The sequence below is a fragment of the Vulpes lagopus genome, chromosome 9 (assembly GCF_018345385.1).
Source record: "Vulpes lagopus strain Blue_001 chromosome 9, ASM1834538v1, whole genome shotgun sequence".
NCBI classification, from domain to species: Eukaryota; Metazoa; Chordata; class Mammalia; order Carnivora; family Canidae; genus Vulpes; species Vulpes lagopus.
Window position 1 is genome coordinate 18,975,422 of NC_054832.1, and position 25,495 is coordinate 19,000,916.

The 25,495-nt window shown below is 40.9% G+C and overlaps 2 protein-coding genes across 3 annotated transcripts in view; one reads left to right on the forward strand and one right to left on the reverse strand.

Annotated features, from left to right (window-relative positions):
- MRPL13 (mitochondrial ribosomal protein L13) overlaps nucleotides 1-4,152 on the forward strand; it is a 49,423-nt gene extending 45,271 nt beyond the window's left edge. The window contains exon 7 of the mRNA XM_041768396.1: nucleotides 3,866-4,152. Within this exon, the coding sequence (XP_041624330.1) occupies nucleotides 3,866-3,887 (22 nt within the window). The 3' untranslated portion in view covers nucleotides 3,888-4,152. The remainder of the gene's footprint in view (nucleotides 1-3,865) is intronic.
- Nucleotides 4,153-21,086: 16,934 nt separating this feature from the next.
- COL14A1 (collagen type XIV alpha 1 chain) overlaps nucleotides 21,087-25,495 on the reverse strand; it is a 217,781-nt gene continuing 213,372 nt past the window's right edge. The window contains exons 47-48 of one of the 2 annotated variants that reach the window (XM_041769636.1): nucleotides 23,618-23,773; nucleotides 21,087-21,967 (exon numbers count right to left, since the gene is read on the reverse strand). In XM_041769636.1, the coding sequence (XP_041625570.1) occupies nucleotides 21,888-21,967; nucleotides 23,618-23,773 (236 nt within the window). In that variant the 3' untranslated portion in view covers nucleotides 21,087-21,887. Of the gene's footprint in view, nucleotides 21,968-22,218; nucleotides 22,793-23,617; nucleotides 23,774-25,495 lie in introns of those variants that run through there. The other variant, XM_041769637.1, reaches the window with a different exon arrangement.

Below are 25,495 nucleotides of genomic sequence, written 5' to 3' on the forward strand. Positions count from 1 at the left end.
CCTGGCTAAGTCATCATGTGGTCCATGGAGCAGCATTGCATCACATGGGAGCTTGTTAGAAATGTAGAATCATGAGCCCCTCTACAGATTAACTGAATCTGAATCTGCAGTTTCACAAGAGCCCAAGTGATATGTATAGCCACTGACATTTGAGAAGCACCTGCCCTCCCCTTTCTTACTTTGAATTTCTTTTAGTGGAAGAAGGTAAGCAGTGTAAATGCATTGTATGCTGTGCCTGCTTTCGTGTGTATGTGTGTGTACACTCACATGCTTGGAGGAATAAAAGGTATTTGGTGTAAAGACCTCACTTTTCCCCACGGGAGTACCTCCTGAACACCATGAAATATCATTAATTGCCTCCATTATAAGTTGATGTTCATGGCTATGCGAGCCAGCATCTAAAGTACCTAGTCCCTTGGCCAAGATACTGTCTTCCCTTTCTGGAAGCTATTTACCCATCCAATAAAGAGCCTGTTAAGTTCAGTAAAAAAAAAAAAAAAGGATGAGTTTGTAAAACAAAATGGCATTTTGAAGGCAGCCACTGTACTGTAATGACATATCTTACAGGTATCCACTACATTCTCGGCACCATGCTAATTGCTGAAAGCATAAATGCAGTTATATTGGGACCTTGCCTTCAAAGGAACCAACAGCCTAAAAGAAGTCACGTAGAATAAAATGGTACATGTAGGCACTTGCAGTCAGAAAGTCTGCACTAGGACCCTACTACCCACTTCCTAACTGTGTATCCTTAGGGCAGTTACCAGCTTCTCTGAGCCTCAGTATTGTCCTCCATAAAATGGGATTGATAACATTGTCTTTCTCACAATGTAATTAAAATAATAAAATGAGATAATACATGTGAAATAGTATACTTTGTGGCATCTAATAAGCATTCCGCACATCTTACATAAATAATATTTGCATAAGTAAAGACAAGTATAATTTGAGAAACATGGAAATAGAGGTGTGCATGATATTCTTTGGCAATCTCAGAAAGAGGAGCCCTAAGTTAGAAAGAAAGGTTGTGGAGGGCTTCCCAGATTATGTGATTAGTAGAATTTGAAGGGTTAGTCAAGTCTGCCAGGCAGAGAAAAGCTCAAGTACCCAAGTCCAGAGTTGGGGAAGTTTTTATCTGAGTAATAGCAAGTAGTGCAAGGGCACCTGGGTGGCTCAGGGGGTTAAGCATGTGCCTTCCACTCAGGTCATTATCCTAGGGTCCTGGGATCTAGCCCTGCAGTGGGCCCTCTGCTCAGCGGGGAGTCTGCTTCTCCCTTTCCCCTCACCCCCATGCTTGTGTGTGTGTGTGTGTGTGTGCGCACACACATACGCTCTCTCTCTCTCTGAAATAAAATCTTCAAGAGAAACCCCCCAAAATAGCAAGTATTCTAATGGGACCAATATGTAAAAAGATGGGCTGTAGAAAAAGTAACTCAGAAATGTTAGCTGAGACCATGTCATGGAGGGTTATATATTGATTTCCAGGGTGTTTGTATTTTGACAAAGCAGTGGAGGACTACTGAGGATTTTTTTAGGCAGGGCCACCTGACATGTAGAAGTGGGATGGAAAAGAAGGTAGAGACTCTGACATGTCTTCCCCTTTGCCCCCTTTCTCCTAAACTCCAAATCTTAATTGCTAGCTACCTGTCATGTCCAGACCTCAACATATTCAAAAACCAAGATCCTTCCCTTCCAGTCTATTCCTCTGCCTGTATTCCCTATCCTGAAAAGATCAGTAGCATTGGCATTCATGGAGGTCTTCCAGCTGAAAATCAGGCATCATCCCAGAATCATTTTTTAGTAGCTCTTTCCTCCAGCTCCCTAGTCCTCTCTCTCTCTCCTTCTCACCCTCTCCCCACCAACATGGCACTTTCTGCCTCTTAAATCCTGAACCTGTCCTTTCTTCTCACTCATCACTGCTATAGCCTCCTCACTTCCCACCAAAAAAATCCTCTTGAAACAAATTTGTCTTTATTAGCCACCTGCCTCCCATAGCTTTCAGGTCACTACCTACATACTTACAGATTACACCCTTCATACACATTTCCAATTTTACTTATAAATCCCACTAAAAGGTCCTTTTGTCATCTCATTGTTACTTAATCATTTTTAGAAACAACTAGACTATGACTAATCATGTTTAGTTTTATTGAGTGGAATTGCAGAGACTCCTTGTTAGGACCTTAGCTTAGAAGATTTCTTTCTGAGAGCATCACCACCACCCATTAGTCATTAATTATATGAACCAGCTGGATAGGAGAATAAGTGGTTTCTTGAAATGAACTGCTGTTATGCAGAGAAGGATGAAAAGGATGCCCTTTGGAGCCACGCTCCAAAGAGCGTGGTTCAGCTCTCGGACCATGCTGCGCTGTTATTTCCTAGACTTTGGATGCAGTTTTTACGTTTGGAAGGAGATTTCAAAAACAGTGACAAATTTCTGCAGTTTCTCTTCTTGTTGTCATAGAATGGCTGATATGGTGAAGCATATTTGGCTGGTTTCCCAGATCAGTGCCTGTGTTCCTCAGAGCTAAATAATAACTTTAAATTGTAATGTAGTTTATTTACTCAGCCACTAGACTGTTGGTCTTCATAGCTGAGCAATCTGGTATCTTGTGAGTATTTTGTTTAAGAAAACATGCTGTAAATGTAGAAAGAGACTAGATAAGTTATTTCGGGGCAAACAGAGTTCATCTGTTTTCTAAAGGAACTCAAACTATCTAATATTTTTACAGCTGTTTCAAAAATATCTATTTAGTTTACGGATTAGGAACTTCTGAAAATTCCATGTGAGCTCAAAACCTACAAATACACCTATGGAAAAAATAAAAGGACACTTTAACATTTTTTGCATTTTGTTATTTCCTATTCATTTTCTCCACTTGTTATGATTGAACATTGCCCTAAAAAAAGTGTTTTTTTGTTTTTTTGTTTTTTTTTAGTTTACTACTGGAAGTAACTTTCAGATATGATTAATCCTATAAATGCATGAATGAGGAAAAGGCCAGTTTGTATATAATTAAAATAGCAAAGGCTTGGTGTTTTATTTTGTATATGTATCATAATGAAAAATGTAGAATAAAATAATATAAATAGGGGGACACCTGGGTGGCTCAGCCGTTGAGCATATGCCTTTGGCTCAGGTCATGATCCTGGGGTCCTGGGATTGAGTCCTGCATTGGGCTCCCCACGGGGAGTCTGCTTCTCCCTCTACCTGTGTCTCTGCCTCTCTCTCTCTCTCTCTCTCTCTCTGTCTTTCATGAATAAATAAATAAAATCTTTCATATATATAATATAAATAGAGAAATTACTCATTCAAAAATCATCTTGATTAGGTAAATCCATATACTTATATGCATTTTTAAAGATCATAACCGTCCTTTCTGTGAAAAGGTCTTTAAGAAAGTATATTTAAATTTCAACAGAAATTGAATTCAAGTTTTTACGTTGATTCATGCATAGGCACAGGCAGCCTACATTTATGCTCTCAAAAGAGTTGGGGAATTGTTGCTTCATGATGATTTGGCTTTACGGTTTTTCACCAACAATCTAACATTTGTAGATAAGTTCTCAAACAGTTACTTTCATTTTTTTTTTTTTTTAAGATTTTATTTTATTTACTCATGAAAGAGAGAGAGAGAGGCAGAGACACAGGCAGAGGGAGAAGCAGGCTCCATGCAGGGAGCCTGATGTGGGACTTGATCCCGGGATTCCAGGATCACGCCCTGGGCCAAAGGCAGATGCTAAACCGCTGAGCCATCCAGGGATTCCTGTTACTTTCATTTTAAATTGAAAAATAAGCCTTCTTTCATCAGGCAGGAGAAAATGATATGATGATTCATAAATAAATGTTGATTTTGTCTTTCAGACCTGAAGATTATCGACTCTAGGAGAATGAAAATGGAGGGAAATAGCCATGTGGTGACTGGAGCTTCTTAATGAGTCTCTCCCAAGCTACAAGCAGAGTGAGACATCCACTGCATTTTGACAAGGAACTTGTCATGGACACTGAAAGCTTGTGGACAAAGGTCAGGAGGGGATACTCCTTCAATAGGAAATTGCAATAAAATACATTATTTTATATGATTATTCTATTATGTAGTCCAATTTGAGTGTTGTAAGTGATGATAAGAATAAAATTGCTTTCTTGTTTAACCGTTCGATTTGTCATTTAACGAAAAAACAAACCCTAGGTAGCACTGCAATTAAGTTGCCAACATGTGCATATCCCACATAGATTCCCTTAGGTTCCTCAATCAGTATTCTGGCCCCTGGGAAAACAAGCCCTATCTTCACTTTTCCTTTCAATGATTATTTTATTAACCTCCCATCCTACATTCATCCTTCCAGCTCAGAAGGGTAAAGTTTGCCCTGAGGTATTTACAAAGTACAGTCCCCTTTTTGCCATATAGCCTCTTGGTCTCCATGACACCAAAATAATGTCTGTCTGCTCCCCAGAAATCTCACTGCCCTGCCTGTGGTGCCATTTGCAGATCCTTGCACTATGTCTTCATGTCTTTTCCCATTGGCTCCTAATCACTTTTTTGCTGGGGACTTAAATTGAGCTACTGAGATAAATATCCCTAGCAGAATCTCTTCTTTAGAAATTAAGATGCTGATGCTCATATTTGGGCATTTTTGTGGAAGTTTGTTTTTCTTCTCTTGCCGGAGCCATTCAAGGAGTGGGTTTCAGACCACCTTTCCCATTCATTCAGCAAACCTGTATTTGTCAGGCAGTGCCAGGTGTTGGGAATACAGAAATCACATGTGTCTTCCCCAGCACCTCTTACCACACCAAAGAGCATACAGTCTTCTGCCGAGTGGAAAGGAGCTGTAGACGGACATGTGAATAAGTGCACTTGGGGGCAGCCTGGGTGGCTCAGCGGTTTAGCACCCCCTTCTGGCCCAGGGCGTGATCCTGGAGACCTGGGATCAAGTCCCATGTCGGGCTCCCTGCATGGAGCCTGCTTCTCTCACTACCTGTGTCTCTGCCTTTCTCTCTGTCTCTGTGGGTCTCTCGTGAATGAATAAATAAAATCTTTTAAAAAGAAAATTAGTGCACTTGGGGGTCAGACATGTGGATATGAACTGTGTATGAGCTGTGATGTAAGTATGTGTAGGGGAGGACGGTAACTAAAATTAAAGATGAAGTATCTCTAGTAAGCATCTGCTGAAGTACCAAACACAACAGCTTTATATAAATTCATTTAATCCATACAGCAACCCTATAATGTACATAATGTAATCCTCCCTGTTAAAAACAGATGAAGTAGCAGTGAGGTACCTGACCAGGGTCACAGAACTGAACTGCTGAGTGGTCCTCAGGATTTGAGTCCAAAGGCCCATGGACTTGGCCACTGCTAGCTGGAGAAGAAGTGAGTGTTTATGTTGATGTATCACAAATTCTTTTTTTTTTTAATTTTATTTATTTATTCATGAGAGACACAGCAAGAGAGAGAAGCAGAGACATAGGCTGAGGGAGAAGCAGGCTCCCTGCAAGAAGCCTGATGTGGAACTCGATCCTGGATCCTAGGATCACGCCCTGGGCCAAAGGCTCAACTACTGAGCCACCCAGGCATCCCTCACAAATTCTATAATACAGCAAGCATACCCTGATGGTTCCACAGCTACCATTCACAAGGAAGTGGCAGTTATATTTTAAACTTGGACCAAAAGGAAGATCCACCCCTACCCCTTCCCTGTGATGTGGTGACTGTAGGTGTGAGTCAATATGAAATAAGCCTCCAGCTCCTGCTGCAGTAGCTTTAATAGAGATGAAATTTGGTGCATCCTGAACACCTAAAACAATGCCTGGCACATATTTCTTGGTTGAGACAGGCTCACTGAAGAAAGCCCTGGTTCCTAACAAAACTGCAAGAATTAAAGAAATGAGATCATAGCAACATGCTCTATGATAACGTCGAGCCCAGTCATCCTCATATTAATAATCAGTAAGGATATGGACACTGATCACCGTAAGCCTCACTCTCACTTGCTGAGAGAGCGCCCCGCGTGGAAGCAGAGAGACCTCAACAAAGGCTATACCTGTGGACTGAGTTGCTCCTCCTTCCTGTTAGCCGCTAACTCCATTTTGCATATGGAGAGAACCAGAGCAGAGAGGCTTTTGCACTCAGCAAATGGCCTTCTGAAGCAGAATCTATTAGACCTTGCTCTGCTTGCCCTTTTGCCGTGGGCTCGAGGCTCTAACAGCCTGACCTGTACATATCCTAAGGAAGCACAACCACAAGTAGCCAAACAAAAATCCCAACTCGCTGTAGGGGACCCAGTAACCTCAGGGAGGAAGACAAGCCAGACTATTGGCATCGTAGCTCCTACTGAAGTCCTGAATGAAATGAATAGAAGAAACAAAAGAGAACTTTAAAAAAATAAGAGTTCTTAGAGAAAAAGAAGGAAACCTTAATTATTTCAAAAATCCTATGGGAAGAGGGATGCTTGGGGGGCTCAGTGGTTGAGTGTCTGCCTTTGGCTCAGGGTGTAATCCCAGAGTCCCTGGATCGAGTCCCATATCAGGCTCCTTGCATGGAGCCTGCTTCTCCTGTCTTTGCCTCTCTGCCTCTCTTTGTGTCTCTTATGAATAAATAAATTAAAAACCTTAAAAAAAAAAAAAAACCCTGTGGGAAGGAAAGACAACTAAGTGTGTGTGTGTATCTCTAATAGCTATGTGTACCTGTAATGTGCAAATTACTGCAGATAAACAAGGAATCTAATCACTGAAACTAAAATTATATTTGCTCATATGCAGTTTCGCACTATTAACATCAGGTAAATATGAAAAACACCATCCAGCTGCACATAATGAGCTACGGTAGAATAATATGAAACACCTCTCTCAGTTTTCCCCAAGTGCATTGCATTGCCTACTGCATTTTCTCAGTAAAACGCAGGCGAGTGTCCTAGTAAGAAATAGCAAAGAAAAAAAGAAAAAGCCTTCAGGACTGCAAAGCCCTGAAACAAGAGGAAGTGTTCTATTGCTGTAGTCAGTCGGCCTTCAGTGAGCACACTGGGCGACATAGGAGACAACACTGAAAACAAGAAGAGCTTTAATTTTTTTTTAAGATTTTATTTATTCTTGAAAGACACAGAGAGAGAGGCAGAGACACGGGCAGAGGGAGAAGCAGGCTCCATGCAGGGAGCCCGATGTGGGACTTGATCTCGGGTCTCCAGGATCGCACCCTGGGCCAAAGGCAGGCGCCAAACTGCTGAGCCACCCAGGGATCCCCACAAGAGCTTAATCTTAACTTCCCAAGAATCACCTGTTTCCTGGGCAACTGAACACTGAAAAGCACTCATTTGCCATGAGTTGAAGATAACCCCAAATCTGATGCAGCATGACAGCACTTGGTGTCATCTCATCTCCTTTGGGGCTGTACAGCTTCTTGAGGAGAGGGGGAAACTAACAAAACAAGAAAAGTTGATTTCTGTTTTAAGCTAATTTAGGGGAATGAAAACCAGGAAAAAAACCACAGGCGTCTACCATCTGGTATCTCATTTCATTCAAAAAACTTGAATCTTCCTTTTATGTATTTTCCGTAGTTCAAAAGCCACAACTCCTCACTATAAACACCTCCACTAAGCAAATTTCATGTCTTGTCAAAACAATGTTCCTTTTTTTAAAGATTTTATTTGTGAGCACAAGCAGTGGGTGGGCGGGCTGAGGGAGAGGCAGGCTTCCCGCTCAGCAGGAGCCTCAACACACGACTTGATCCCAGAACCCCGAGATCATGACTTGAGCCAAAGGCAGACGCTTAACCGACTGAACCACCCAGGCGCCCCTCAAAACAACATTCTATATTTACTATAATGTTTATTAGGAACTTATGTTTAAAACTGTGGTAATTTTATCACAAGACAGTACAAGGTTTGAGTTTCCTGCCCCAGCTCTTTCTCATAAGCCCTGTTATTTTTGGAGTGAAAATTCCACCATACATTATTTTTTTAGGAACGCATATGCCATGTTATAGGGCAAATGGCTGTACTCACTATAATCGCTGGTTGGGGCACATCCTTCTTTGGGCCGACTCTTGCAGGATCCTAAGAGGTCATGCTCCCCAACCCCAGTAGAAGTGGCCACATGGGAGCTACTGTGCAAAGATCCGGTGCCATCTCTTTGTCAAGTCTGAGCCATGGTAGGGAGCACCTCTCTGGATGCCCCCCTTAATAGGCACAGTGGTGCTGTTGCCACAGCCCGCCCTCATCTGGTAGGGCCTATCTCTGGGATTCAATAAGCACCTGGCAGGTGGTCCAAGATAAAGCGAGGTTCTAAAGCAGGCCTTTTCAGCCATCCTTACCCAGAACTCAATCTTTTTCTTTCCTAATTCCTACTCTGAATTTACAAAGTGAATATGAATAACTAGGATCAGTGAGACTCATAATGTCCCTTGGTTTGGACAGACTGGGCCACGGGCTGACCCCGAGGCTCGGGTTGTGGTAATGAAGGAATGCTGCCATCTTTAAAAGTGATTGCAAAGCAGAATTTTGTTTTACATGTAAGGTTTGATTTAGATGAAGATTTAAAAGGGGGGGATGCAAATTATCACTATCAGGTTGAGTCCCACCTTCCTCCTCTATCGCGAATTCCATCCTAGCTGCATCCAGGTGCTGTCCCTGTGCTCGTACCCACATCTTTTCTGTGCTGCCTGACTTGCTTTTTGACCTTCTCCTGGAGAGGGGGGTTAGTACCACAGTCAGCCAAGGACAACATTAAACATCCATGTCTCTCCTGGCTGAAAACCTCCCCATGGAACAGGTAGCAAGTTCTGAATCTGCAAAGCCTTCAAGCCCCAGGAGGGGTTCTGCTGCCAAACTCTACAATGCAGAGTTTGAATTGGATAGAACCGTATTTAAGAAGGTATGATCTTTCCAAGACAGACATTAAAGCTACATTTCAACTTAAATACAGGCTCTTACAGAGAAATGGTATTTCTCTCTCTGCCCAAAAATCTGAAATAAGAGAGTTGAGTAGTTTTGCAGCATCACGACTGCTTGGGGCTTCACCTCAGAAGAATGTCAATCTGAGATCAGCTACTGGTAAAACAGATGGTTGCTCCACCTGAGCCCCAGCTTCTATTAGGCTGGCTGCCAAGAAGGTTTAGGATACGTTTTCCACATGAAGACAGCATAAACAGGGCCTCAGAAGGAGACACACATCTGTATCCGTGCCATTTGGTCCACGAGAAACCCTTTGATTTCAAACAGATCTTTATTTCAAGGCTTAACTTTGCTTTTACTGCCCTCACCTTTCAATTCCAAAGTTAATACTTATTAAAGCCTTGCAAACAGTGGCTGCTAGAAGACCGTACTGTTTCAAGGGGAACACCTGTGCTTTATGGGTTGCTGTTGTGGGGCTCCAGCTTATCAACCTATATTAAATCGTTCAGAACCAACACTCTGAGATGATAATGCCATCTGACATCTGCTTCAGCGATCACAAAACTAAAAAGGGTCATAGAGAAAATTTTGAGTATAATATAAGCAGCTGTCTTTGACTTTCTGGCAAATTCACAAAATCCAAATAAAATATTTTTATAACTTGTGAGAAAAATATTACCAGTTATTTCATCATTATGCTCTGTTACCAGCACTGTGCATATGTAGAGCCAGTAAGTCAGGGAAAAATATGAATATGTGTATCCTTCAGAAATTTGGACCCAAAAGTCTAAACCTTGGAAGCAGTGATTAATCAGTCAGGTCTCCAGTCTATATTAACAAAGGATCAAAGCTATATTGCATTCATTCAACCAATTATCTATGTTCCAGAAACTATTCTAGGTACTTGAAATAGATATATGAATATGTCTCCTGCTATCATGATGGGCTGATGTGATTTATAATAAGAAATATATATATATATTTTGGTCTTTATCCTGCTTCTGGCACAGAGCTAAAACTCTTGGAATTTTGTAAGTGATGAGAGTGGTAAAGATGTATTTTGTTCTATTAATGAGATGACTTTGGGATCGCACTTAAGGATGGGGACTGGTTGCCAAGAGAACCAACTTCATGATTAGAGGATTGGAACTGTCAGTGCCTCCCTCTGGGAGGAGAGAGGGACCTGAGGTTGAATAAATCACCAATGGCCAGTGAGTTAATCAATCACGCCTCTGTAATAAAGCCTCTGTAAATACCCAAAAGGTCAGGGTTCTGAGCACTTCCAGGTTGGTGAACCAAAATACGTCCACATGCTGACATGCTGGGTCCCAAGCTCCACGGGGACAGAAGCTTTTGTATTTGGGACCTCACCCAATGTGTCACTTCTTCTAGCTGTTGGTTCATATCCTTTGAATACCCTTCGTAATAAGCTGGTAATCTAGTGAGTAAATGGGCTGAGTTTGGTGAGCCGCTGTAGCAAATTAATCAAAGTGAAGGAGGAAGGCGTGGGAACCTGCGATTGATAGCCAGTCAGGAAGCACAGGTGACAACCTGGATTTGTCAGTGGTGTTGAGTGGGGGCAGTCTTGTGAGACTGAGCCCTTAGCCTGTAAAATCTGATTATCTCCAGATAAATAGTAACAGAATTGAGTGGAATCTGTGAGACGCCGGTCAATGTCCACAGAGAATTGAGTTCATTACTTGAGGTGTAAAAGAGCACACTTTGGAATTGGTGTCAGCCTCACACTGGAGTCTAAAGTCTAGTGAAGGGATGCAGACAGCAAACAGAATATGTTTCCTAGATAGAGGTTACATACAAGTTGTTATATTCATAGGTGGTAAGTACAAGATCTCTCAGCTATTGCCACAATCGTCTTACAGAACACCACTCCAAAGCAATCGTTTTTTTCCCCCTCTCACACATGTGCAAGTTGGTTGATGTTCAGCCGACTTAGACCGGGCTTGCCTTCAAGCCCAGATCTATTCCACACGTCTCTGGCCATCCTTGGGCCAGTGGCTCCCTGAGGCACATTCTTATGGTGAAAAGCAGAAACACCAGAAAACAAGTCTAACTATGCAAACCAATTTCAAACCTATGCTTGTGTGATGTCAGGAACACCCAGTGCATACCATGCTTGTGTGTCCTGCGTGCTGATGTCTGCCAAGGCAGTCGGGGGATTGGGAGGTATTCTGCTACCTTGGAGATAAAGGAAATGGGCGAGGAAGTCCATATTTTTAAATTTATATTTTATATATAATTTACCCAAAGTGCAATGGGAAGAAGAGGTTGGATTCTATATTTTTAAAGCCAGAGCCAGTAGGATTTTCGACAGAATAGACTGGGAACAAAAGAGATGGTCCGTTTTCATCCTTTAACCAGCACTCTGGGCACTGACCCGCAGCTTCCTTCATCCCAGTATGCCAAGAGAGCGAAATAAGGAAGAGAAGGAAACAAATTTGAGTCTTCTTAAGGAGGAAAAAAAATTATTCTTGACCTTGCTTTTTGCACCATATACTCTATTTCTTTGCTCCATTTTGCACCAAGACTCATTCAAAGAATGGAAGATACTTGCTGTCTCTATTTTTAGCGCCTCTTTTTTTCCTTAATATTCTCAAGCTTTTGCCCTCACCATTCTACCAAAATTGTTTCTTGAAGGTCTCAAGTGACTCCCACACTTTCCATTTACCTCAGAATAAAAGCCAACATTTATACCATGGCCTACAGGCCAATATATAATCTGGCCCCCAGTGACCACTCTATTCTCATCTGCAATTCTTCTTCATCCACTTGAAGAAGCTTGGCCATGCTAACCTCCTTACTGCTTATGGAACACCTCAGGCACCTTCCTACCAAGAGCCCATGCTCTCGCCATTCCCACAGCCAGGAATGCTCCTCCTCCAGTTAGATCCCATGGCTTACTCCTTCCTCTCCTTTGGGTCCTTGCTCACATGTCACTACTCATAAAGCCTACTCTGACCAGCTTATTTAAAACTGTAGCCCTCTCCCTTCTCACCCTCAGCTCCCTCAATCCTCTTGCATTTATTTTTTCCATAACATGTTCTTCCTATGTGTGTGTGTGTGTGTGTTATTTACTTACTTTTTAGGTTTATTATTTATTTTCTGTCAATCCCATTGAACAAAAGCTCAATGAGACAGCGATTTTCGTGTGTCAAGCTTGCTGATGTATTCCAAGTGCCTAAAACATGCCAGGGATAGATAGTTGTGGCTCCATGAACATATTCCCACACTTCAAATGTACATAATAACCTGGGCAAATCACAATGTTTCCACCAGTCTCCTGAACTCACATTTCTACCCTATTACATATCGCTTCTGCTCACCTATGGCTTAGCCAGAGTTATGGTGGGTGGTTCTGCAGGTTCAGACTCAACCCTGCTGGTCATGTTTTATCTCACACATATGCTAGGAACTTCTACTTTCTGTCCTATAGGACTGTTGTGCAAAGACAGTCCCCGAGGTTAGAAGTTAATACCCCAAAGCAAGGCTCACCCAATGGGAGACAGGAAGTCAGAGGAGGGAAGCTTCAGCCTCCCTCTGGATACAGCTCAATGAAGTAGCCTCTCACTCCTCAAAGGGCATGAAGGAACTAAATCCCCATAGCAGCGACCCTGATATTACATCATTATATTGGCTTTCCCTTGCTCCCCATCTCATTTGCCCACTCTGTATTTCCTTAGAAAACCTCTCAAATAAACTACTTGCCCTGAAATCCTTGCTTCATCCAAAAAAACCCAAGCTAACACGTACCTAAATCCATCCTTATGTTGAACCAAGGAGATACTTCTAACATAGAGGTTTCTTCCTATCACTCCCAAACCAAAATACTTTGTTGATCCTCCATCACCTGGCCTAAAGTCCTCATGCCTTAAGTAAGGCCTATAAGACTCAGTCAGATCTTTGTAAGCTCATCCCTCCATTCTCATCTCCATCCACTTCTTTTTTGGGACTTTAAATTTCTGTCTTTCTTAGCCATTAGTAATTGAAAACATGCATGTCCTCATGCCTCTCTATCCCATGGAATTAGCTCTCATCCATTATCCCCTACCAATCTTATTTCCACCAATGCTCATACCACCTGTTCTTTCTAGGCATTCTTAAGTATTTCTTCTCCCTGGCTATCTCTGCCCCTGTAATACATTCAATATAACCATTGTCTTATTGTGTTATAATTGCTTATCTCTCCATTGACGAGTTGATCTTATTGAAGGCAGAGAACATGTCTTTGTGTATTCCCAGAACCTAGCACCATGTGTGGCTCATGGAAACCTCTAAAAGAGTGTCTGGCACATAACAGACCCATAGTTTATAATAAATATTTGTTGCATGAGTAATGGCAGCTACATTAGCTACAGCAATGCTAGCTAATATAATATGTACACATATTTTTGGGCTGTTGTTACTCTATAAAAGTTTATTTCTTGGTCGTGTAACAATGTAATGCAGATGTTCTTAATCAGTCGCTGGCCTTCCACAGTCATTCTGGAACCCAGTCACCTTCCATCTTATGACTCCAGCCTCCTAAAAGACCTTGAAGTCCTCTGCATTCAGGTAGCAAATGGGAAAGAAGCAAGTAGACAAGAGACACACACATGTCTTAACCCCCCTGACTCAGAATTCACGTATATATTTCATTGGTTGAAAACATGCCATATAGCCATAGCAAGGGGAGTCTGAGCAATAAAAATCTAATTTGTCCTCAAGAAGAAGAGAATATAGTTTTGGCTGAAGCTAGCCAGTCTATAACACAGAAGCCAATAGGAAATTATCGGTACACTAGATGTAAGTGTTTCTATGGTGATCAAGGAGTTAGGAAGGTAAGAATGTAGACTTTAATTAGTTAAGGAAAAAAATGTATGGACAAGAAGTCCAAGGTAATACAATCCTTTACAAGTAGCAAAGCAGGCAATTGCTTCCAAACACATTTGATTTTGCTGTAGTCAGTGCCTGCTTTGATAGGAATAAAAATTCAAACAACAAGTAAATATCAAGATTCAAAAATGGTGTCCAAGCCACATTCTTTCTGGTAACCATAACTATTATTGCTCAGCTGCCTAGAAATATGACAATAGAAGCTATGAGCCTATTTCCACACTGCCAAGCTGCTGGGTTAATGGTCACTTTACTCCCCATCCTTGAACGCTATCTTTAGCCATGCAGGTGTATTTCCAGTTCCTTTAGAAAACACACAGATACAGAATGGTAGATATTCCAGGAGAAGAAAAGTAAACATCCCCAAAGCTGTAGAATGTGAACAGACTGTTATTTCTCCCTGCACAGCCAGCTCTTGCATTGTATCCATTTTTTTTTTCTAGCTTTTCCATTGCTCTCAGTCATAAGAGCAGTGGCTCTGTCCTGGTTTGATAAAACAGGCTCGCACTTGAGAGTGGAATCGGAGATAGAACCCGTTGGCAACCCTCCAAGGACATGAGTAGGCAGCCAATTGACAATGGAGATTTAGTTAGCAGGGCTTCTACTGGGGGTGTCCAAATCTGATAGCTGGAGCATGTATCAAAAGAACTCTATCTGTGAAGTCTAATCCTTGCAGCCTCCAAACTTGCCAATTCCCAGGCACTATGTGAGCCGCACACGAGAAAGGACAGGTAAAGTAAAGACGCATGAATTTTCTAATAACTGAATTCTCTTCAATACAGCTATTCAGTAACATGTTCAAACAAAAATGATATCTCATAGTGAAAGCTGAGCTGGTTAATGGTTTTGTGACGTGGTTTTTAGTGCATAACAGGGATAGAATTTCATCAGGATTCACTGATTTGAGACAGATGACAGGAGAATGAAAAATGGAGATAAATGTCTTCTGTAATTACAATCCTTTTTTCTGTCGTGGTCAGTTAGTTTTGCTTTGTTACCATACAGCATTCGTTTTAGAGCTGAAGAAAAAATGGTATGTTTACTTTTCTGGATTTCATTATAAAACCTCTTTAACTTAAGTTAATGAAGATGAATTTTGCCACATGGGTCATGAATATTTTCTAATCAGTAAGATAAAATGCAATTAAACAAAGAAACAAACAACTAACAAAATATGATTACTTGTGGCAGCATGTTTTTTATTACTTAGCAAGACACAGAGAAAAAAATAAATCATTACCGACGTTTATGCATTTACAAATGCTACCAAAACAAGCAAATCATTCCACCATTCCTCGTGATGAATTTAGCCTCCTGTCCCTCTTATTTGGCTTTTTAAATTATCATTGCCTTCTATCTTTCTACTATCCTAAAATGACTCACTTTTCATTTATTCCAAGTCATTCGTTATGATGATGATATTAAAAAGGTAATATTTTGCAAAGAATAATTCTATTCTAAAATCCTTTGTGATTTTTCCTATAAAGATTCTGAGAGCACATGTTTGTTGCACAATCTTTTTCATGCAATACAGAAATGTCAAACATCAGCATTTCAGTGAAATTAGCACTTGACTTAAGACACTGAAAGTTCCCCACAATCGGTACACAGGAGGTGACCATGGTTAAGTGTCTGGAGTTTACTCACCCCACTCTTTCATTATGGATAGATGAACAGAATAGTAGGTAAATATCACACGTACTGTTTGGCAATTTTTTTTTTCATTTAACAATACATTTGAATATCTTTTTTTTAAGATTTTATTTATTTATTCATGAGAGACACAGAGAGAGGGAGAGAGAGAAGCAGAGACACAGGCAGAGGGAGAAGCAGGCTCCATGCAGGGAGCCCGATGTGGGACTCGATCCTGGGACTCCAGGATCCCATGGGCTGAAGGCAGCCCTAAACCGCTGAGCCACCCAGGGTGGCTTGAATATCTTGTGTCAGCTGCATGTGTAATCAAATTATTCAGTCTGATACATAATGTAAAATTATTGCAAGTGTGTCCACATAGTTAATTTTTCTTAATGACAGAGTGATTCTAAAGAGTCTAGAAGAACCAGGACTTTGTAGCAAAGGAATTCTCTGAACCCTGAGCTTGTCTGGCAAAAATGAACCTTTTATGTCAGTATTTCTAATGCCACATCAAATCAGAATAAAAAATTATGATTTAACTAGATATTTTGGTTCATACCTTGTAAACCTCCACTCTGCATCTGAACAGCCCTTCTGTTGGGGATGGCTCAAAGAGATTAAGTCCTGCCCAGCTGTTGTAGTTTAGATTTGTCATCCTAAATCATCCCACTCTGTTTCATCCTTAAGTCTCTAATGTCTGTTCATATTGTAGTTTCTCCGGAAAAAGCAGAAAAACCTCAAAACCAACATGCCATGCTAAACTTATTCTCTGTTTCTCTTCAAGTTTCTATCTCACTTAGTGAGATTACTGTTTGCTCCATCTCCCAAACTTGAAATCTTGAAACCATTCTTACTTTCTGCCTATGACCCCCCTTATCCCATCAATCATCAAGTTCTGCTCATCAGACTTCCCCATCAGTTCTCAAAGCTGGCCCCCCTTCTTATCCCCACTGCACTGCTATGGTGCAGGCCCTCACCATCTGATCTACTGCAACAGACAGTCTGGGACACACAGACACTGGGCCACGAGCTATGGGAACAACCAGAATTAGAATCTCTTCTTTGCCTTTTTTTCTCTATGTGTGTTAACGTTGTATGTGTTACTTACCTCACATGTTTGATCCTTTGTAAAAAGGAAATATTTAGCTTAACTTGTGAAAATCAACTTAATATAAGGTATCCAGAAAAAAAAACTAGCAAATGGAAAGTCTTCATTAAATATTTTTTTCCTTCCTTGATCCTCCCCGACACCAGTCTGTCACCATACACTGTATCAAAATCACGCTTCCAAATAAGTGCAAACAGATTGCTCATTTGCTGAGACACACACTGGTTTCCTACTGCCTTTAGGCACAAATCTGAACCTTTTAGCCTGAGATAGATCTTCCCCAATCTGGTACATATGACCTTACCTGCTTCCAATGACAGCAGAAGTGAGGAAGCTCCTATGGCTCTGTGGTCCTCTTTTCTCCATCACCCCAAACCATGGCTGACCCCATGGCAGATACTAACTACAAATCTGATGGATGCGTGCGTGCATGCATGCACAGAGAGATGGATGGGTGCATGAGCTCATAAATAACTAAATTCATAGGAAGACATGACTTAAATACCTCTTCCTCACACTCTCAAATACTTGCAGATCTCAATTTGCAAGTCCCTATAGAAGCTGATCATTTGTTCCCAGGCATTATTCCTGTCTCCCAAGTATTATGACTAATATAGAGAAAAAACTCTTCTGCAGACAGGTTATAAATGGGACTGTGCCAGGATGAAATGATTCTACAAACATTTACTGAGCAGCTGTCAAGTGGCACACTGTGCGCAGTTGGAGAACTCCTAAAGAATGCACACAAATAATAAGGGGGCACAGAGGTTAAAGAACTAACTAGAAAAGGGGATTGTGGTGTCATGGTTGTCAAGGTTGTCTGGGTGGCCATAGTGGCTTTCAGGGAAGGCTTCACACAGGAAGAGGAACCTGGCTGAGTTTTAGAGGTTGAGTAGAAATATAAGTAGGTATTTACACTGAGGTGAGGCAGAAATGAAGGGCTTTCCAAGTGGGCAGGGGAAAAAATGAAGCAGGGCAAAGATAGAGGAACAAGAGAAAATATGCATCAGGGGTTTTGCCACTAGTTCATGTGTCTGTAGTCTGGAGACTACTTGGCTGAAAAATACATTTCAAAATAGAATAGAAAAAAAAAAACAGGTTGAAGGATCTGTAGAAACAAAAATGAAAGAGGGAAAGAAGGAAGCAGAAAATTCTCCAGGTGATCTCATTCCTTCCCATGGCCTTTAAATGCTACCTACATGCACATGACTCAAGTCTCTGACCCAGGTTATTCTCTGAAGCTCCAAATCACCTACTTAGCACCTCACACTCAATCTATCTCCTAAACTGAACCCTTCCACCTGCCTGCCCCAAATCTGTGATTCCCAAGGGATATGTGTGTCTCTATCACCCAGTCGCTCATGCCAGACTTCTGGGTTATCCTAGTGATGTTCCTCTCTTCATCTCCACTCCTAATGAGTCCTGTCAATTCCACCTCTTTGGTTCAGTCCTTCACAAGCTTTCATCAGACCAGGACAATGGTGTTATTAATGTTCCCTCATTTACTGAAATCTCCTCCAACCCATTCTCCACTGTGCAACCAGAATGATCTCAAAATAGTGTTTTTCAAACTGTAGTCCACTGAGGTGCTTGGTTAAAAAAATAGAGTTTCCAACCCAGACAACTGAAGCAGTATCTTTGGGGGATTCCTCAGGATCTAGGGAACTGTACTTGAATAAGCCCTATCTCCATTCTTTACCAATATGTGAGGCAGAGTAGCCTAGAGAGTGTAGATACTTTTGAGTCAGAATGCCTACATTTGATTTCTAGCTGTGTGTTCTCAGGAAGGTAACTTAATATTTCTGCACTACTATCTCTTCACCAGGATGATTAAGACAATAGTGAACTAGCTCTTGGGTTGTGTGATAATCAAATGAATTAAAACCTAAGTGGTAGCTTTTATTGCTTCTCACCAATATTTATGGTTCTCTTCTGCTTCCTAACATGTGGGATGATTGCACTTCTTCAGCCCTCTGAAGTTCAATGGGTTCATGTGATCTATACAGACCAATAAAATGTGAGAAGTGATGTGTGTCATTTCTGGAGGAAGCTGGGGGAGATGACTTCCCATGGCCTCTTCTCTCTTCTCATACGAATCATGGAGGTACATGTGGATATGGAAGTGTCTAAGAAATTGTTGTTACTACAGCATAGTATAACCCAACCTCAATGGTTCAACTTTAAAGCCCTCAGATTAGCTCTGGCCTATAGTAACTGCTCCATGACAGCTGCAGAAGAGAAGTTCAGCTAAGTGCTCTTAATTCCTAATGTCTCAAGAGCTTAACACAATATGCATCTATTTCTTGGTTACAACAAGAGAGCAGGGGAACTGTCTACCATTGTCTTGGCTCATTGTTCACACACTGCTTCTGTCTTAGATGAGATAAGGCTGGAGACCTAAGTAACTGAAGCTATGTGCCAGTTAGTGATTTAGATTTTAAGTTCCATGAGGAACAACTGATGGATTTCAGCAGAGGAATGACATGATCAGGTGTGTGTTTTAAATTAGTGACTGACTCAATATCTAAGTCATTAACTGGCACACTGCCTAAATTGTTCCTGTTTCTAGCCTTATCTTGTTCACTTTCCTGCCACCCTGGCCTTTTAGCTCCATGTAGCTCCGTGTAGCTCCGTGAACACAAACAAGCATCTTCTTGACAAAGGACCTTTGTATTTGAGAAGGTCAAGTTTTGGATTCTCCTCCATGCCTTTTCTTATCTTCATGCCTCAAATGTCAGGCCCTCAGAAAGGCCGTCTCGTCCACCCAGATGAAAGCAGGTGCTCCTTTATGTCATTTTCATATTCTTTTCTCAGCACTTTTCTTTTATCTTTCATACTATTTGTCACAATTTGAGATTAATTTTGCTTGTTTAGTCACTCATTTCCTGTCTTTCTCTAGCACTAGACAGGAAGCTCCATGAGGACAAGCTCACATTTCTCTTATTCGTATTCTTATTTTTATCCTAAGAATGAAAACACTTTCTAGTATATTAGCTTGAGAATACTTATGAGATTAGTTATGAGCAGATGGAGAGGGACAGAGGACATAGAAACAAAAGAGGGAGGACTTCCTGGAATTAAATTGAGGTTTTCCCGAATACAAAATACTATCCTAAAATGATCATTCCCCAAAGAAATTGAGAGTTTCTAATAGAAGCAATGAAAGTTCTGAACAGTAATGTTTTGCTTTATATGAGATGATACTTTATTATTCAGAAACAGTATAAAATATAAATTAAGATATAAGTATACTCCTGCCAAAATAGGCAAGTCAATAAAAATGCAATTCAAGATCCCCTTTTAACAAGGCAATGTGTTGTAACCACAAAAATCCTAAGTCTGAGTTACACCTTTTATTTTGAACATTTTGTTCAAGAGAGATTTGAAATACTGGGCCCAAGTGATGACACATTCCAAACTAATGGAACCTTCCTGTAGCTTAAATAAGCAAATTTAGACCATCAAGTAAAATCAATGCCAAGTGTATTTGGACAACTCAAGAATGATATGAATGAATTTGAACTTCAGTGGTTTATAATTCACCTTATAACCAACTTTGAGAGTCCTCTTAGTGGCACGATATTAGACTGTGCATTTCCAAGAGCCAAGCACACAGGATACTGTCTCTCTCTCACCTGTTAAAAGACTAAGAAATCTGATACAAAGATATGAAGACATACACTCGTCATTTACAGAGGAGTTCTCTGAGGTGATTCTGGGCCAATCATCATGATCAACCTTGTGCAAGCTCTCTTCCTCATTGGTCCTGCTTCCTACAAGTGGAATGATGTGCCATAACTAAAAGGGAACAGCTGTTGGTTATCTGTTCACTGTCTTCTTTCATTTCCTGCAAAGGCAACAAAAAAGCTCTTTGCCTAAATCCCCATAGGCACATAAGGATATCTTGCTGTTTGAATCATTTGGCTGGAAAGGTCTTAAATCAGATCTGTTTGGTGAGGGAGACCAAAGAAGGCCAGAAGATCTCACTAATCTAGGACAAACCCAACTTCTGGTTATAAATGACCCCATCTCTACTCTTTGAAACTAGCTGTTACTAGGGAAATGTGACAGGAAAAGGAGCATACACTAAGTTTATGAGTCTCTTCCATTTTATTTTCAACAAGCAAATAATAGAACCCAAATCCTTCTCAAATATCTAGATTTTTCCTTTGTGAGCAAAAGATACATTATGTTAGAGTCTGTTAGGTTCAATCTCATTTTCCTTCTTCCTTTGTAGAGTTTTTCAGACCTTTTTAAATAGCAGAAGAAAGATGGCTCTTCAGTCAAATATTGGTAAACTATTGGCAAACATTTATTTAGCACCAGTCTTAAGTCTTGTGGGTTATAAACAGATGATAAAATTCTAGCAGTCTCTTAGGCCCAGATCAACTGCTTCTTCTGTTAAGCTTCTTACTACACCAGAATGAATGAATAAATGAATGAATGAGAGAAATATTTGAATGCCTATCTAAAGGAAGCCAACTGTTGTTTTTCTGGTTAAAACTCAGCTAAGACTATAGAAGTTTAAGGTGACATTTAGAAATGCAGTAAAAAGAATCCACATTTGTTGTTTTAAAATTTTATTTGCTTATAAAAGAGAATGGAAATGGGTTTGCAAAAAACTTATCTGCATGTACAAAGTAATCCATGTAGATAAAGAGGGCGAGCCTTGGAATACTGCTAGAAAAGTTGTTCATCAAAATTGGATCTTTGCATCAGAACTGGTGGAAAGTCACTATTTTACATATCAAACCACTGAAAAACTAAAATCTATTTTTAAAACCACCAAATTCAAAAAGGTTATATTCTAATACATATTCTTAGATACCAGTAAAATGAGGTACCAAGTGATCTCAGAGCTGGACAGATCAGTTAATCAAGAGGTAGTTTCTCCAATAATATCCCTTTTTCTTTTTAGCAAGGCCATAGGAGATAGGGATAAATGGCATAATCTTCAAATCTCTTTAAATCTTATTCTCCTAGGGCCCCATTTCCTTTGAATACAATCATAGCTGTCTTGATGCATTTTAGGACTTGAGATCATCTAACACAGAAAAGATTCCAGAGTTCAAAAAAAAATTTTTTTTTTTGCCAATTTTTCTTTGAGCACTCTTCTCTGGAAAAACAAATAATCTGGCGTGACATTAAAATAACAAAGAGAAATAAATCCTGTGGTGTCATAGATTAAGGGGATTTTTTAAAAATATAATTTTTTGTTAATAATAACAATATTAACAATATCCAAGGAGGAGATTTAGGTTGATGAAACAAGCCCCCAAAAGGTAGCATACAAACCACATAATGACATTCTTCTTGAATAAGTTTCTCTGAGTTCTTGTAGTTGGTCTTTAACTTTGTTCTGAGGCCATCAGATCCCTGAGCCCCACAGTTCCATGGCTTCCAGTTCATCTTGGACAGGAGTGAATTCCGGTTGATCAGGATGGGGAGCTAGAGAGGAAGAGTGGGGTGGGGACTTGATAGGACCCAGGAACCATAAATTGATATTCTCCCCTCATATGGGTCCATAAGAGACATAGATTTGGTCAATAAACTACAGAGAAAGCCTGCTTGGGTGGAAAAGTGGCTACCTCTACCCACCACGCCGCTTGCACTTTCCCCATGAGATTTCAGATGGTTAGTAAAGGAAGGGACAGATACATTACAGAAATTGTTAGAAAACTGGAATCACAGCCATCTGCTTAAATAGTATGTGTTTTATTTACAAAAGGAACCCTGAATCTCAGCAGAATTATAACAGAAAAATAAATTTTCAAAGCTGATCTCTTGTTAGGAACCCATCACCAGGGGACGATCGGGAAGGGAGGGCATCTGAGGAGAATGGAGAGTAGGGTGGTCAGGGAGAAAGATGCCCATCCATCTCGTGTGGGGACAGGAAAGAGGAGAAGGCACATTTAAACAACTATTGCTGAGCCTTCATGTAGAACAGTTTGGGATAGATTCTCAGTACACAGTGATATACCTATATCCAGGCTGATACAGAGCAGTCAGTTTCTACTGCAGTGGACACTTGTGCTCTGGTTAAGTTCCAGGACTATCAGTGTATGTGTTTGGAGCAGGGAGGGCAAGAGATGTGACAGTGGGCAGGTGGGGAAGCAGGTGAGGCAGGGAAGCGGAGTGCCCATTGTTAGGGGAGGGGGCTGGGTGGCGGTGGTCAACAGGACAGTTCTGTATCTGCAGCCAATTGCCCAGGCCAATGTAATCAGAGTGGAGGAGTTCCACTTCAGTGCTGGTAATCATTGTAAGGGATCAGATCTTAATAAGGGACAGGGAGATTTGAGAGAACAGGGAGGGAAGAGATGAACAGAGAAAAACACATCAGCAAAACTCTGACCAGTTCCTCTGGCAAATAAGGTTAAATTTCTCCTAAAGTAGAACGCTTAAATTTTTTTGACTAAGAAGTTTATTGCCCCAAAGCAGACTCTGAACATCTCTCTCGATGCTTCCAAGAGTGACTATGTCAGAAAACGTCCCATTGCACAACTCGCCGACATGCAGGCTGCAGATGTTTGTAGGAAGCATTATCTTTCACAATCTCAGGCCAGTAGTTAGTAATGAGGCAGATATAGCATGGCCACTCTTGTTCCTTCTTAAAACTATCTTTGGTCATCTGAAATGGTGGACATGTGGTGGGCAGGATGCCACCCAAAAGAATCTAGGGGGCCCTCCGCATTAGGGGAAAGTTTTAAGTTGTAGGCTTTTCCAGAACAAGAGTAAAAGATGACAGGGCATCACAACCACACCACAGCAGTAACAGAACGTTGGGCCTCCCCCCAAAAGTTCAAACATGTCCCCCAATGATCAAATATGAGGTCGGAGACCTAATTAGTGTGGATTGCCATTTGTAAACAAGGAAGATTTAGTGGTGTTATTTTCATTTTCCTCTTAAGGTCTTAAAGGGGTAACTTTTATAGTAAATTTGCACTTTACAGAAGAGTCTCTGGATAGCTTAAGGTAATGAGGCATTTAAGTTCTGCTTCCCCCCCCCCCTTAATTGGTCTACTGTTCATTGCACCCTCACCATTATAGTTCTAACCATAGCGAAACATTGCTCAAAGCCCATGAGAGGCTGGCACTCACCTCCTACGCCATAGGCAGAACACGAAGAGGGGTCGCAGTATCCAGGCTGGCCAGAAGGACCCTGTGGTCCAGGTACCCCCAGGTGACCAGGTGGACCCCTGGGTCCAGGAGATCCAGGGGGCCCGGGGCTTCCTGGCCGACTCTCCCCTGAAGGTCCTACAAAGCACCCACAAATGAAAACAGTTGGTCTTTTACCATCACAGAGTGAACTTTGAGACTACCAACAAGTAAACTAACTCTTAAAAGGAACCACCTCATGCTTTCTTAACAATTAGGATAATATGTCTTTCTCTGCTTATTGAATTTTTATTCCACAACTGGATTTCCTGGATAGAAGATCATACTGTAATCATACATTCTCCTGAAGAAGATTTTCATTCAGCTCAGGAAACTGGAAAGCAAAATGTATTCTTTTCTGTCACCTCTTGGACATTAAAGGGAAAAGAAGATGCCACTGTCAGCCTGGTTTTCTTTATGGAGCTTCTGTTTCCTAACGCAGCTCCTTATGAATGCAGCGTACAGGCATGCATGGGCGCGCACACACGCACACACACACACTCTCACTCAATCTCAGCCTCATAATCTGTACTGCTTTATGGCCCCAGACAACTGAAATAAATTAGCCTGCGTGTGAAATAAATTATCCTGCAAGAGAAAAAGGAAGAGTCTGAAATCGGATCTAAAACACTAATCCAAAATTTCTTTAGGCTATCTATATCAGTTGAGAACTTAGACTGAGTGAAAATAGGAAGGAGATTAAAATTTTTGTGGTTTTAGGAAGTGTATCAGGCTGGGTGTTTTTCTTTGTTTTTATGGGTTTTTTTTCTTTTTTTAGACCTAGATTCCAATAGTATTTAAAAGGCATTCTTCAACCTAAAATGATATTCTTTAACTAGAATCTAAATGAAAACGAGGAACAAGTATCTTCTTGTTCCTAAATATCTGAAAAGGGTTGGAACTCTAAGTAGATCCAATCCCATTCAATCAGCACTCACCAACCATCTTTCTATGTAACATGTGATGCTAGACCAGCTTCTCACACAAGCCCTTAGTGATAGGAGCATTTATGCTCAAAGTGAATCTTTTCCATTAGGAATGCCTTCCAGGAAAAGTACTTTCCAAAATCATTAAGATGGAAAGAAAAAATCTGCAAGTGCTTGATTCAGTGTGGCTAAAACCGAATTACAAATGTCCAATAGGACTGCACATTTACAATTCTAATAATGAGGATGATAATCTGGACACCATTATAAAAGCACACAGTAATACACACAAAACTCAAAACTGACACAAAACTCAATCAGTAAGGCTGCCACGGTGGCAGAAACTAAGAATGTTTATCAAGTATCCATGTGTTCCTCTCTCTCTCTCTCTCTCTTTTTTTTTTTTTTTCATGTGTTCCTCTCTATGTGGAACCTCCCGTGTGGTTCAAATGAGACAGTGTGGCTAGTTCCAGCCAGTGAAATATGCATCCGTCATTGTCCATTTAGGAAGGTGAAGGTTGATGTGCCTCCTTTATTTTTTTCCTGGAGGCCTTTTGTTCCAGAATGGGGAAAAGCCACCTCAGCCACATCAAACTTTGGGGGAGTATAAAATAAACTTTTATTATGTCAATCTGTTAAGCATTTGGGATTGATTTATTACTACAGCATAGCTTAGCATGGCCTAACTCATGAAGCCAATAGGATCCCAGAATATGCTATAGGCTTTTGAGGCTTCTGTACTGGAAGGATCATCACTTGACAAACTTGCCTTCCAATGAAATGAGTGAGAAATACAGCCATTCTAGTTAGATACAGGATGTAATATGGCCATTTTCCTAACTTGTGATGTCAGGTGAATATAAAGCTTTAGGATTTCCATCTTGCAGTTTCCTGT